The sequence below is a fragment of the Onthophagus taurus genome, chromosome 7 (assembly GCF_036711975.1).
Source record: "Onthophagus taurus isolate NC chromosome 7, IU_Otau_3.0, whole genome shotgun sequence".
Classification (NCBI taxonomy): domain Eukaryota; kingdom Metazoa; phylum Arthropoda; class Insecta; order Coleoptera; family Scarabaeidae; genus Onthophagus; species Onthophagus taurus.
The window spans coordinates 39,360,459-39,374,527 of NC_091972.1; the positions used below are offsets into that span (position 1 = coordinate 39,360,459).

At 33.5% G+C, this 14,069-nt stretch overlaps 1 protein-coding gene across 3 annotated transcripts in view; it reads left to right on the forward strand.

Annotated features, from left to right (window-relative positions):
* The window catches only part of LOC111419160 (zinc finger protein 474-like), a 39,431-nt gene that overhangs the window by 1,783 nt on the left and 23,579 nt on the right, over positions 1–14,069 (forward strand). For 2 of the 3 annotated variants that reach the window (XM_071197384.1, XM_071197383.1), the window contains exons 2-4: positions 3,612–4,248; positions 4,307–4,968; positions 11,290–11,406. In XM_071197384.1, the coding sequence (XP_071053485.1) occupies positions 3,759–4,248; positions 4,307–4,968; positions 11,290–11,406 (1,269 nt within the window). In that variant the 5' untranslated portion in view covers positions 3,612–3,758. The remainder of the gene's footprint in view (positions 1–3,611; positions 4,249–4,306; positions 4,969–11,289; positions 11,407–14,069) is intronic. The other variant, XM_071197385.1, reaches the window with a different exon arrangement.

A 14,069-nucleotide genomic window follows, 5' to 3' on the forward strand; every position in this document is an offset into this window, starting at 1 on the left:
CAAATTTGAACTGCATCGAATTTATCTTCAGACGTGTCAAAATGAGTAGAGAGAAACATTGGCTAGAAAGCAGTTTCTTGAGATATTTAAAGACAAGAATCTGGGACTTTTCATCTGGGATATAAACACAAGTAGATGTTTAAACAACACTATGCACGGCATATGAAGTGTAAGGACGAAAAAGGGAGCAGAAGAAACAGGAAAAAGAGAAAGCAATTAGAGGAGAACAGTTAACATACACAATGGATTTGCAGATCGTGAAGGTATCCCCAAAATTATGTGTGCATAATAATACCATTGAGATTAAAATGATGTTTTTTTTCTGAAAGTTGCAAATTTTGTATTGCTTCACAATCAATATCAAAACCTCGTATCCGTCAACACTCCACACATTCTCTATAAGAGTAAACCACGTAAGCGACAATTTATTTTTTTCTATTACACGACAAAAAATCATTGTTAATTCATTCAGTATCACAAAAAAAACCATAATGTTCTTGAATTATTTAGCTAATTAACGTTATAAAACAGTTTTATGTGTCTCCTGTAAAATTATCTTTTGTCGCTTACGTGGTATTCGTAGTTCAACGACGCGACGATGTCTACTTTCAAGATAATTATTAAAAAGGAAACTAAAAAATTGTTGAAACTATTTATTGGAGATAAGAAATGAATTACATATATCTCAAATTAAAGTTAAAAGTATTTATTTATAAATAACAAACTTAATGAAAAAATAAGTTCCAAACATAATGAATAAACACTCCCGTCATTTATTAACATGGTGATTATATCTTTGATATCGCTAAATATCTCTGAATATCCTGATATATCTTAACATAATTTTTAACATATCTCAGCAATGTCGAAGCTCCCCTCAACATCTTTCCCACAATCTGTCAGCAGCACCTTTGATATCGTTAAATATCTTCCCTTATTTCTCATTAGCAATCTGATATCACTCAACATCAATCTGGTATCTATCAACATCGCCCTTGATGTCATCGAATTTTGTTTATATTTATTTATGTCAATAATTCCAGTTGTATTATCATTAAAATTTCTCACCACTACCCGCTTCCCTTGACATATTTCCCATCATCTTTTGGCATAGCCATTGACATAAATTGATATTTTTCCGGCTTCCGTTAACATCGTATATAACATTAAAATCATCAATGATAAATGTCGACATAATCCGTAGCATTTCTCAATACTGTCCACTTTTTTCTTAATCTTCTACCAAATAATCTAATATTTGATAAAGTAAAATATTGTCACTGGTCTTCTTTAATATTGACTGTGAAATCCAAATCGTTTGATGATGTATCTCAACATCGTCTCTGATATTTTTCAACATCTTCTGTGGTAGAATCTTTGGCATATTTTTGCACAGCCATAGAAAAAGCAACACATTCTGGTATATTTCAATACTATTCTAGTCCCTCTCAACATCTTCCTCATAATTTACCAATATCTTCTTTGATATCTCTAAATATTATCCCTCGATCTCATTTTTGATATCTTCCACCATTATTTCTAACATCTTTCACCATCTCCGCCGATCTTTCACAGTGTAATCTACGGAATATCTTACAACATAATCTCTGATATAACTCAATACTTCGACCTTCGATCTTTCCCATCATCACGCCATCAACAATGTCGTCCAAAAAGTTGTAGGTATCAATATCGTTTCGGTCACATCTTACATATCGTACATAATTTTTAAGATTTTTCAGTAGTCCTACTGTTCTAACCTGTCTTAAATTCTATAATCTGATGTCACTGGCTTTCTTCAACATTTCAATACAATCCCTAATTTCTCACACTGTTCTTAGCTATTTCTAAACATCGTCTCTAGTGTCTACCAATATCTTCCCTGATATCTTCAAATACCGTTCCTGATATCCTCCATCAGTGTCCATGATGATCCTTAACGTAATCTATTCTTAATAGCTTCTTTGACACTTCTCAAAACGATTTCTGATATCTTTCAAAATCATTCCTGATATTTCTTAACATCGCTCCTAATATCACTTTCGTTGAACTTCCACAATGTAATTAATAGCATCACTTACACTATCTTTGATATCTGCCAACATATTCCCTTGAATATCTCAACATTATCTTAGTCTTCTTCAATATCTTCTAACAACACCGCTACACATTGTTACTGATACCTAATTCTCAACGACAATCTCTATAACATTCCAAATATATCTTAATACAGTCTCTAAAATCCTGAAATATTTTCCTTATCAATTCTGAATATTATCTATGTCAATAAAATCGTTCCTCATATATCATAACATAATCCCAAAGATCTCTCAACAATATGTGGCTTCATGTAATAATATTTCCCATCATCTATCAACGTTATTATTATCAACATCATCTCTGATATCTCATAATATCGTAACATCCAACAACGTCGTCGTTCTTAAGCGGGGGTGTCATCCCCCATTTTTTTCAAATGGGAAGGTTGGTCAAGTGCTACATCATTTTATAGATCTTGTTTTTATTGATACAACACAAAAAATTGTTATTTAGAACGATTATTTTCGTCACCTATCAATTTTCACTAAACTTAAAAATATTTCTAATAAGAAGAATTAAAACAGAAACATGTTATTCATTGAAAAAAGAAGAAATTCTTAACCCTGTATATAATCTATCACACCCCTTTACATATCTGATAGTTTCTTTCATCATGAATCAACACTGGTATTGCTATTGCAGATCTTCTGATTGATATCGCTGATCTTCGGATATCTTTCATCATCGACACTAACTTTTCAAATTAGCTTCGCAAACACTCTGCTTCCCAACTAAACATAACGATGACTCAGGATAACTTTTGGTATCTCATCTTAACATTTCTCAACAATATAAATACTCAACAATACATATCTCAATAATATCTTGGCTTCTTTTGATAACCTCTTCATCATCTATTACCGTCGTTCGCGATATTGCAGATATCTTTTGTTACCAAGATAACTCTACAAACGTCAACTCTGTTATCTCTCAACATAGTCCTTGATATTTCTCAACATTTCTCCAAATAATCCATCAAGATTGTTTTTGCTATTTTTTAACATTATTTCTCACATCGCGCAACATCGTCCAAGAAATCGCCCTAATTTTTGTTCTCGGTAAATGTTTTTTTTTTCAAAATCCCGCTGGATATTGATATTGATTTAGTATTGTCACGAATACGCAATCAGTTTTTTTGAGTTAGGTCAAGTTCCTGGTGGCGCTTGAATAGCGTGACGAAACAAATTTATTCTTAGGTTTAAAGCACTTATGAAATTAAAAAAAAAATGTATTAATTGTTATTTTAATAAATAAATAGGAGTTTGTTTTAAAAATATGGTTACAAAAACCAGTAGATATATTTTAACGTTTACTCGATAAATCTTGCCACGATTTAACCTTTAGTAGCTGTAAACTAAACCAAAATTTAAATATTCTTATCTAAGTTGCTTTTCAAAGTAACCTTTCGTGCTTCAGCTCATTTAAAAAAAAATCTACATCATATTTTTTTTAACTTTAATCACTTCAACCTACACTTTTTTTAAATTTTTTTTAAATCTTTAACCTTTCAGATGTACTTAGTTAACTGAAACCCTAATAAGAAACTAACACAATCAACGTAAACGGAAAATAAACCATGACAAAATCTTTCTGTTACCGCCTGGTACCACCATCGATTTTAAAATTAAACCATTAACCGATCTAAAAAGACACCTAACATGAGATGGAAAACAGCAAAAAGTCCGAAAAAATCAAAAACTCGTCCGTTTTTAGTGTTACCGCTAATAGAAGTGGACAACTCGTCAACACAAGATCAAACGATGAGAAAAAAGCCCGACCATCTCCGCCTTTTTACTAGAACATTCACGCCAAAAGAAAAAACGATTAACGATGAAAATGCACGACCTTTAACGGCTACGTTAGAAAAACCCCAAGTACTCGATATTCGATATATCGACAAAATCGACATGTCCTTGGTTAGAAAAGAGTTCCTGTGTATTACCAATTTGTGTCGAGCGTTGCCGGTGGCGGTATCGAAGGCGCGGAGGAAGCCACCTCCAAACAGCCAGAGACGTCACGGAGTCACCAGACCATTGATTTTACCAAGCAAAGGTATTCAAAAAATTAGTAGACCAGGTACTAGTGATGATAGTTGGGAAGACGAGAGTAGTTGCTCACAAACACCGACAGCAAGAGCTAAAAAATACGGTAAAAAATTAAATGCTCTTTTTTAATTTTAACTAATAATTGTAATTTCTTTATTTAGATCTTAATAGAAGACACAAAATGATCAAGCAACCAGCACCCGTTACATCATCAGCACCAGTAAGAAAACCGTCAAAAAAGATCAGTCATAATGACACTAATAACAATTTTAACACGTATCGTGTGACGAAGAAGCGAATGGTTGTTCCTTTACCTTGTAACACCTGCGGACGCCCCGATCAACCCGAACGCTTCCACAGTCACCCAGAAACTCCCGGAAACCATTCGCCGAAGAAGAAAATGGATGTAAAAGCACCGATAAAAAACGTCGTTCAAAAACCGGTCGCGATTAAATATAAATCAAAATTAATTGAAAAGAATAATAAGAATAAAGTATTGGTTACTCCCGGGAAAACGAATTCGGGAAATGTACGTTTGGGAAAAATAAATTCGGGAAATATACATTTGGGAAATGTAAATTCGGGAAATGTAAATTTGAGAAATGTAAATTTGAGAAATATAAATTCGGGAAATATAAATTCGGGAAATATAAATTCGGGAAAAATAATTTCGGGAAAGCCAACTTCTGCATCAACACCTATAATCGATGAAAATAAAGATAAAAAGGAAACTGGAAAAGGCCCTAAAACGCTTATGTGTTACATTTGTGGAAGAGAATTTGGAACGATGTCCTTGCCGATACACGAACCGAAGTGTTTAGAGGTGAGATCAGCGAAATTGTCAAGTTTATTTTTGTAGTATTGTTGGTGATGATGTAAAATGTGATGATGTGTGTTTGTGAATTGGTTGGATGGTTAATATGATTTAATGATGATTGGTTTGTTTAAAGATAAAGCGATTAGAAGTAATTTAGTTTTGTAGCTCAATAGAATTATTGCGTGGTGAAATTACACCAAAACTAATTAATAATTTATAGCTAATTGGAGATGGAATTGATTGCAAATTAAATGTAATTAAATTTCTTGTGAAACTTTCTTCATAATCAAAGTTTTAAACTTTTAACTTTCAAAATAATATTTGAGAAATTATTAAAATATCAAGAAAATTGTTCTGGTTTCGATAAGAAATGTTGAGGTTCGATCTATTTCAAGGAGGCTTTTTAACAAAATCAGTTAGAAAATGTTAACTGATTTTGTCTGATGCTATAAAAAATCTTAAAGCTAACCAATTTAAATCTTCAATATTTCCCCTTAATAGCCGCCTCAATCAGCAGACGTTTGTGTTTTACCATCAAGTATACTTTATGGCGAAAGCAATGTATTATGATAACATTTTCATATTGCCTTTTTACAAAAGATGTAATGCAGGTTTATTAGTGAACGTCGTAAAACCACCTCAGATTGTATTATTAACTAATAGTACATTTGAAAAAATCAGAAAAAAACGATAGTTATTGATTTTTATGAAAATCAATGCTACAATGTTTCGGCCAAGCTGGTGGTCATACTGGTCATCATCAGGAATCTTTCAAAAGCGTTCGTCAACATCATTATCCTCTAAATTACGTCGTGCCTGAGGAAGGCCTCCAGATTGGCTGAAACTTTAATCGTTTCTTAAATTTTTCAACTCCTTAATCCCCGATAAATATTGAGTTTCAAGTATCCAAATTATTAGTACATTATACAACACATGAAGGAATAGGATACGCGCATCAACCTCTTGTCATATTACCACAACCATGATTAGCAATTAAAAAAAACAATTTTATTGCTTTGTGTAGTGCGTCCATATATGAACTTGATGTTGTATACACCCACTCTACTACGATCTAGAAGTCCTTAATTGCTTTTATGCAAAATCATAAAATTATAAAATCATACCGAGGAAGGCTGTAAGGTATCGCTTGTTGTACGTAGTACAGTTCGCAAGACTCTACTACAACAAGGAACGACACTACTGTTTCATCCCTAATAGCCAGTGCATCTAGCAGGACCATCCAAACTACATTAAAAAACATAGAAAATAAGAAATCACCTTGCTTAACCCCGCATTTGAAAACAATGTAAACATCGTCGTCTTCGTAGTACCTACATATATCATAACTATCAAATGCTTTACTGATATCAATTTACACTACGACCTAATTTTTAGCATTATTTGTCTGATGCTACAGCAATTTTGCCACATCGTTAAGAATGTACACATTATTGAACCACCTCGATTTGATGATAAAACTTTTTTGTTGGGTAGTGATCCGAATCCTTACCCCCTCATAGGGTCTGGTAATCAGAGAATACCATAGTTCTTTGAGGTCAGCATCATCCAATTTTCATCTTCCTATAATATATGGCTGTCTGGTGGATAATATAATGCGGTTAAGTAAGAAACCTTGATCTTATTAAAGCTCAAGACGCTCTGGTACAAACTCGCTCTTCATGTTGTAGAAGACGGTCTTTGAGAAAGATTTGGATTCTTCTTTTGCCACTTACAACGTTGGGCATTTTTCTTCTGAAATACTTTTAAGGGTGCATCTCATCTCGGGAAATCTGGCCGATTATCTTTTTGGCTATAGCAGCTCTTTTGACTCCAGTACGCCACTTTGTAGTCTCGTAGTCGTTTTTGGTTTCATCTAAACCAGAGGGATCGATGAATTCGGGCATCGGCCGTTTTTCAATAACTGTTTAGAGGATAGATTTCGATCCTGGTTCCATATTCGTTGTTTATTGGCATCGCCCTAACTTAGAAGAAGTTATTCTTGCGAAAATGCGTAAAGCTGGGAAATGTACCACTCCTCGTAAATGAAGTGATTGGGAGACTTTTACGCAAGACATCTCCGCTCCAGTTCATGTTACTGGCCTCATTGATATTTCAAAATATAATCAAGTCCTGGAGTAGGTGATTTGCATGACATTTATATTTTCGGCTTTATTATTTGGGATATGCCCTATTGTTTCCAAGTTTTTTGGTCGTTTTGTGTGTGAAGTTATCGGGGCAAACTAAAGCACGTTGATTTCTCCTGCTTAAAGAAATCGATTTAGTAGCTCTAACCTGATTTCCTGCCAACAGATGTGCATGCCAGCTTTGCTCTACCCTTATCCATACATAATTTTCACAGTGGTTACAAGAAATCATATCGGGAATTTCTAAAATCTTAATATCTAGGGATGTGACATCTAATACTATATAAAGATAGGAATGTTGGTAATTCCCTTTCCTGTACGTTGTGTTGACAGACGAGTAATATGAGCTCGTATAGCGTAAATCCAGTGTTCGGCAGAACAACCTTGTTCAACTACAGATGCTAACAACACGTCCAACCTCAAACTACGTCCGCTGCTGCGTCATCATAACATAATCACATCATGAGTTTATCTATATTACGAAATGCTTTTCTATTTTGGCTGATTTTTGGAGAATTCGTCGCTGAGCGTAGGGACATGTATTGTGTCATGCGGTCTTCAATATTGAATCTACTTCCATTATAGTTTGAGTATTGATCCCAACTGTATTCAAGTTTCTTGGCTATCGTGGGAGATAAATCACCTGAAGGAACAAAAAGATAGTTCCAAGTATTTCTGCACTCCGTTAACCAGGAAGAGGGTTTGTTTTCTGCCACAACCGAAAATCGAAATCCATGGCGTTTGAACACCTTACAAGAAGATATCCTTTAGCTTGGTCCTATTAAAGTTCTGGTACAGACTTGCTCTTCCATGTTGCAGAAGACGGTTTTTGAGAAAATTTGAATTTTTCTTTTGCCACTTACCACTTTGAGCAATTTTTATCTAAGACAATGTGTTTTTTTATTTCTCTCACATGAAGGCCTGCAACGTAATCTTAAATATCATCCAGGAGTAATGGAAGTACGTCGAAACTTACATAATGCATATAATGACACATATGAGAAGACACATGAAGGAACAAAAAAGATAGTTCTAAGTATCTCTGCCCTCCGTTAACCAGGAAGAGGGTTTGTTTTCTGCCACTACCGAAACATCGAAACCCGTGGCGTTTGACCACCTTACAAGAAGTCATCCTTTAGATAACGTCATTAATGAAAAAAGCGTGTATGGTTTTTAGTCTATCTGATTCCTAGACTTTAGTTTTACTAGCTCTAATCGTTGTGCCTCTATTCTTACATCTATTTTTTCGTGTCAACAAAGTCTTGCATCCAGATCTGAGTTAGGTTGTGGTATAGCAGTTTCGTCAGTCTTGTTTGTGTCCTGATTTATTTTATTATTGTATCTATACAGGGTGTCTCAGCGAGACCGGTCATTAGACGTTTCTAGGGTTCTAGCCAAAATAAAAATTTGAGAATTCAGACTCAAGTATTATCAATTACGATCTCTTCGACTAAAATATTTTCAGATTTCTTGCACTTCCGGTTATACCGGAAGTCGCCACCTACTTTATTTTTTTAAATGGAACACCCTGTATATTTTTACATATTTGGATTTGTCTGTTTTCAAGGTTTATAAATAACTTTACTTTTTGCAATTTGATTCGGCCGTTCTCGAGTCATTCAAAGTTTTCTAAAAAAATCTGCTCCAGCAGACATTTGTTCAAAAAATCAGAGAAGACTCGATTTTTGGGATATCAATTTAGGATTCAGAACATGCTTAAGCAACATGATGGAGTATGTTTTAGTGCCGAGAACGGCTGTCTAGAACGTTTGGTAACTTTACTATGGCACGTTAACTTTTCAAAATTTGGAAGTACCATAACTTCATTTTTTTAAATGGCACCCCTCATATTTTATTACTTAGTCGTCTTCGGTGTCTCATTCTACATCTTTTATATCCCATATGTCCCATACCTAACATTAATAGTTTGGGAGATAATTAGGGTTTTTTGAAAAATGCACACATATCATATGGATATTTAGCCTAGTGTGCCATGGAAAACAAGCCTTCTCAATGAGTTCTTGTCAAAGACTCATTTGTTTACGTCACTTGATGCATGTGAGCTAATAATTATCTGTTAGGTCCCTTAATATTAGTACTGAAAAGAGTTAAAATCGATAACAATAACGAAAGTAATATTTACACAAATCAAGAAATTCTTAATTTATTTTTTATGCATGAAACGCGCGACAATGTTCGTAGTATGATTCCCAGATCTTCTTTGGCAGCTCGAATTGAGGTGTTGAGACTGGGCTCGAAATAAGCAAAGGTATTCACATCTTCTGTTATATTATCTACTACATTTTTTGGTCAGTTTAACACGTGATTAATTCGTCCAAAATGCAAAAAATTAGCTTCTATTCTTCTAAATTTACCTTTTGTCATCGAAGGTAAATGTGGATAATTTTCATTAAACATTCTGCAAGTTGTACTAAGAACTTTGTCGCACTTTTCGTGCATAAAAAATAAATTATGGATTTCTTCATTTGTATAAACATTATTTACGTTATTAATATCCATTTTAAGTGGTTTTAGACTCACTAGCATCAAACAACGTAAATCAGACTTTGACGTTTGTCAATAAGTCATTAAACATTTGTTTTCCATGGCACACTAGGTTAATATCGATATGATATGTGAGCATTTTTCAAAAAACCCTAATTATTTCTCAAACTATTAATGTTAGGTATGGGACATATGGGATATAAAAGATGTAAAATGAGACGCCGAAGACGACTAAGTAATAAAATATGGGGGGTGCCATTTAAAAAAATGAAGTTTTGGTGCTTCGAAATTTTGAAAAGTTAACGTCTCATAGTAAAGTGAACAAACGATCTAGACAGCCGTTCTCGGCACCAAAACATACTCCATAATATTGTTTAAGCATGTTCTGAATCTTAAATTGATATCTCAAAAAACCAGTGTTCTATGATTTTTTGAACAAATGTCCGCTGGAGCAGATTTTTCTAGAAAAATTCGAATAACTCGCGAACGACCGAATCAAATTGCAAAAAGTAAAGTTATTTATAAACCTTGAAAACAGACAAATCCAAATATGTAAAAATATACAGGGTGTTCCATTTAAAAAAATAAAGTAGGTGGCTACTTCCGGTATAACCGGAAGTGCTAGAAATCTGAAAATATTTTAGACGAAGAGAATGTAATTGATAATACTTAAGTCTGAATTCTCAAATTTTTATTTTGGCCAGAACCTCAGAAACGTCTAATGACCGGTCTCGCTGGGACACCTGTATAACCTATAAATAATAGTGTACTTATACTGTCGCCCAGTAGGTTAGTTAGTTATCAATGATTATAATCGGTGTTTCACGTCTTCGATTGTGTATCTCATGATTCTTATAATTTATTACAGTTTTCTGTTCTTTCATCTGCTTCTTATATTATGAATACTTTTATGTTTGTCATCGAGATTCACTGCAACTATTATGATGTAATTTTCTTGACTTAAAGTATACTAAATAATTTGGTTAGATTTATTAATAGATTTAAGCAAGAAGACGTAATACGTAGAATGGAAGACGAAATAAATCGAAATTTTTGGAAAAAGATTTACAATTTAATTGTTGCAAAGGCAACTTTTCCATTTATCGCATAAAAGAAAGAACAAATAGTATACATAATCACTTAATAATTACGCACCAGCATTAAAATGGTAATTACAAAATACTTTCCGCTGGTGACACTTATGTTTTACATTTTTTGCTGTTCTGCGGGTATAATTATTTCTCGCCGAGTTTAAAATTTAAATTTGTTAGAAAATTTCACATTTACTACGTGGCCTGATCTTGAATCCTTTACCCAACTCATAATAAAACATAAAATTACCGTACCGTGGAAATTTAATACACGAATTTTCCAAGAACACTTTTCAAAACGATCAATTTTATCGCGTTTTATTCAAATTTAAGCCATCATTGAATCTTTTTATATATCTTTACGTAATTTTACCTCAGTTTGTATTTTTACCCCATTTCATGTCCTCATTATCTTAACTGACCTTTAACTTGACTTGAATAACCCAGTTTGCGTTCATGCGGTAGAATAAATCCATGAAACAAAAGGTCTTTTCATTGACGCAATTATAAATTTTATTGTGATGAAAAGGTCAAGAGTAATCACTTTACATGGCTCATTCTCTTAATTTGCAAATTTTCCATTGCAGAAATGGGAAAGGGAAAACGCTAATTTACCGCGAGATTTGAGAAGAAAAAAGCCTGTAAAACCTGACAAACCTTTAACGAGGGAAGAATATAATACTTATGCTTGGGAATCGGCTCAGGTAAGAATATGATTTTATTTATGTATTGATTAAGGGGTTAGTGTTCAATGTTAAGGGCATTGACATCGAATAGAACCGATAAATTATTAATCTATTAGGGAAGGCGAAGGGGAATCGATTTCATGTGTCGTGTTTATCTACGTCATTTCTTTGTTGGTGAATTCTTTTTCGAAATTAATCGATGTCTACTAAAATCAATGCGTGCTCAAATACTCCAAGAAATATTCGTTGAAACTTTCACGATAATATGGTAGGAAAATGCAAAAATTTGTCATAAGTTTTACAGTGTCCTACTTTCCGAGCCCTTAATGTCCTGTAATTTGTTTTTGTGTCATAAAACCCACTTAATGACAACCGTAGTAGTCTAATAAAACAAAAAAAAAGTCTCTGGATATATTTAGCAAAACAAAGTAAATAATAAAACTGAAATTGCCGTTAAATTAATTAATAACGCAAATTGGTAGGTTTTTAAGCTTTGCAATAATCACCTTTTCATCACTTATTCAAACTTTTATTTTCCTGCAATACAACGTACACAGTCCTTGAACTTATAGTACATACCAGCTTATAGTATGTACATCAGATATCATACACGCAAGCTATCGATAAACGAAACAAAATGAAAGGGCATGATGATGGTTAATTTAATTTAACGACCGCTTGTCTATTTATTCTTTTTTTTTGCTTTTTATGAATCGAAACTACTAAATTTTATAATTTTTTTTTAATAAAGGTTTATCGAGAGGTGCTTATAATAGCACGGCTCAATTAGTGTAACACGAAGAGAAATTTTGCAATTAAAATTATATGCAAAATTGTTTTCTATATTTAGACTCGTTCTGAACTTGAACTCGCGGAACATAATTTTAGACCAATCCGAACTGACGTATGATAAACTACGTTGAAATAAATGAATTTTTTTGATCGATTTTTAGATCTAATTTACGTAATGTAATTCCACTTTGTTATTGTAATTTATCATTTGGGGTGGATTTGAGCCAAGGGCGAAATTTGCAATATAACAAAAAATTACAATACAATTATGTGATTTCTTTTTAAGATCGAGACGTCAACCTTGGAAAGAAAATAAATGTTCTTTTGTAAAGTTAATCATTTCATATCGCGTACTTTTTATATTTTATATGGTTACAATTATAATTAACTGTGTTAAATTAGACTTAGGCAATGTTTCGTTGGATGTTCTTGGAATTCTATTAAAATCTTTGAAAATTGTTACTAATATCTGGATATCTGGAATCAATTGATTAGAAATTCTCTGGAAATACTTTTAAATCCTTCCCAAAGCTTTTTGGGAATCTGTAGAATCCAAGACATTCTAGTCTTCTCAAGGACTAACATATTTTAAGAATCCATGAATCTTGGATTTGCTTAGAAATCCCAAAATAATCTTGATATTTGACCGGCGAGACGATAGCAACAAACCGCCCAGCAACAAACTTTTTCCTTTATATTTTCACCTACTTCTAGGGCCCATATCTTCGTTATCTAGAAACATAGCGAAAAACTAAGCACACGGTTGGAAAGCTTGGTCAAAATTACCAAATTTCACGGCCTTGTGCAGCCGTTACCAGACGGAAATTCAATAAATGGTTTACATATTCTGAAAGAGCTGATCTTGGACTATCTTATTCCGATTTTCGTCCGTCAATATCTGTCGGCGTCTGTCAAGAAAACGCTTCTGAAAAGGAGCCTACAGTTGGCAACAAACTTTACTTTTGTATTTCCATCTATGTACTTTTCGGACGGATATCTTTGTTATTTATAACGCTAGCGAAAAACTAAGCACACGGTTGGAAAGCTTGGTCGTTTTTCTATCTTAAACCGATATGTTGATAATGAGTGCAAGAAAAAATAAGAAACGTCGCGCTGCCAGAAATTTTTGCCGCGGCTAAACCACGCTTGGGTCAATAACTCTCTTATATGACGGGGAGAAAACTCCTAAACTATGTTCATCTTATGGGTAATTTTCTGCTCTTTTCATCGGTATATAACACATCTCCATCACACGCATCTGAAAAAAGCCCCACCGATGAGAACACGCATATATTTCTTGCACTAATAACTTTCCTATTTGACGGGGAAAAACTCTACCTACAACTATATTCAGCTTATGGGAAATCTCCTGCTCTTTCCAACGATGTGTGACATACCATGATCACACGTTTGCACAATCCTTTTCTCTAACTATGAACTACCTAAACCACGAATTTTTGCCGCGGCTAAACCACGCTTAGGTCAATAACTCTCTTGTATGACCAGGAGAACATTCTAGAACTAAATTCATCTTATGGGAAATTTTCTGCTGTTTCCAACGGTGTGTGACGCACTTCGCTTACGCGTTTGCATACGCGTTTTTTAATTGATGAACTGAGTTATAAACCATCAAAACACAATTCAACAATTCGAGTCTAAAATCGCTCAAATTCTTCCAGATTCTGATAAAATAGGTGTAACATGTAATAATCTTTCTGTTTTGAACAGTTTAACATGTTTCTAAACGTAAAACTAAAACTAGAACTAAAGCTAGAACTAAAGCTAGAACTAAAACTAGAACTAAAACTAGAACTAAAACTAGAACTAAAACTAGAACTAAAACTAGAACTAGAACTAAAACTAGAACTAAAACTAGAACTAAAACTAGA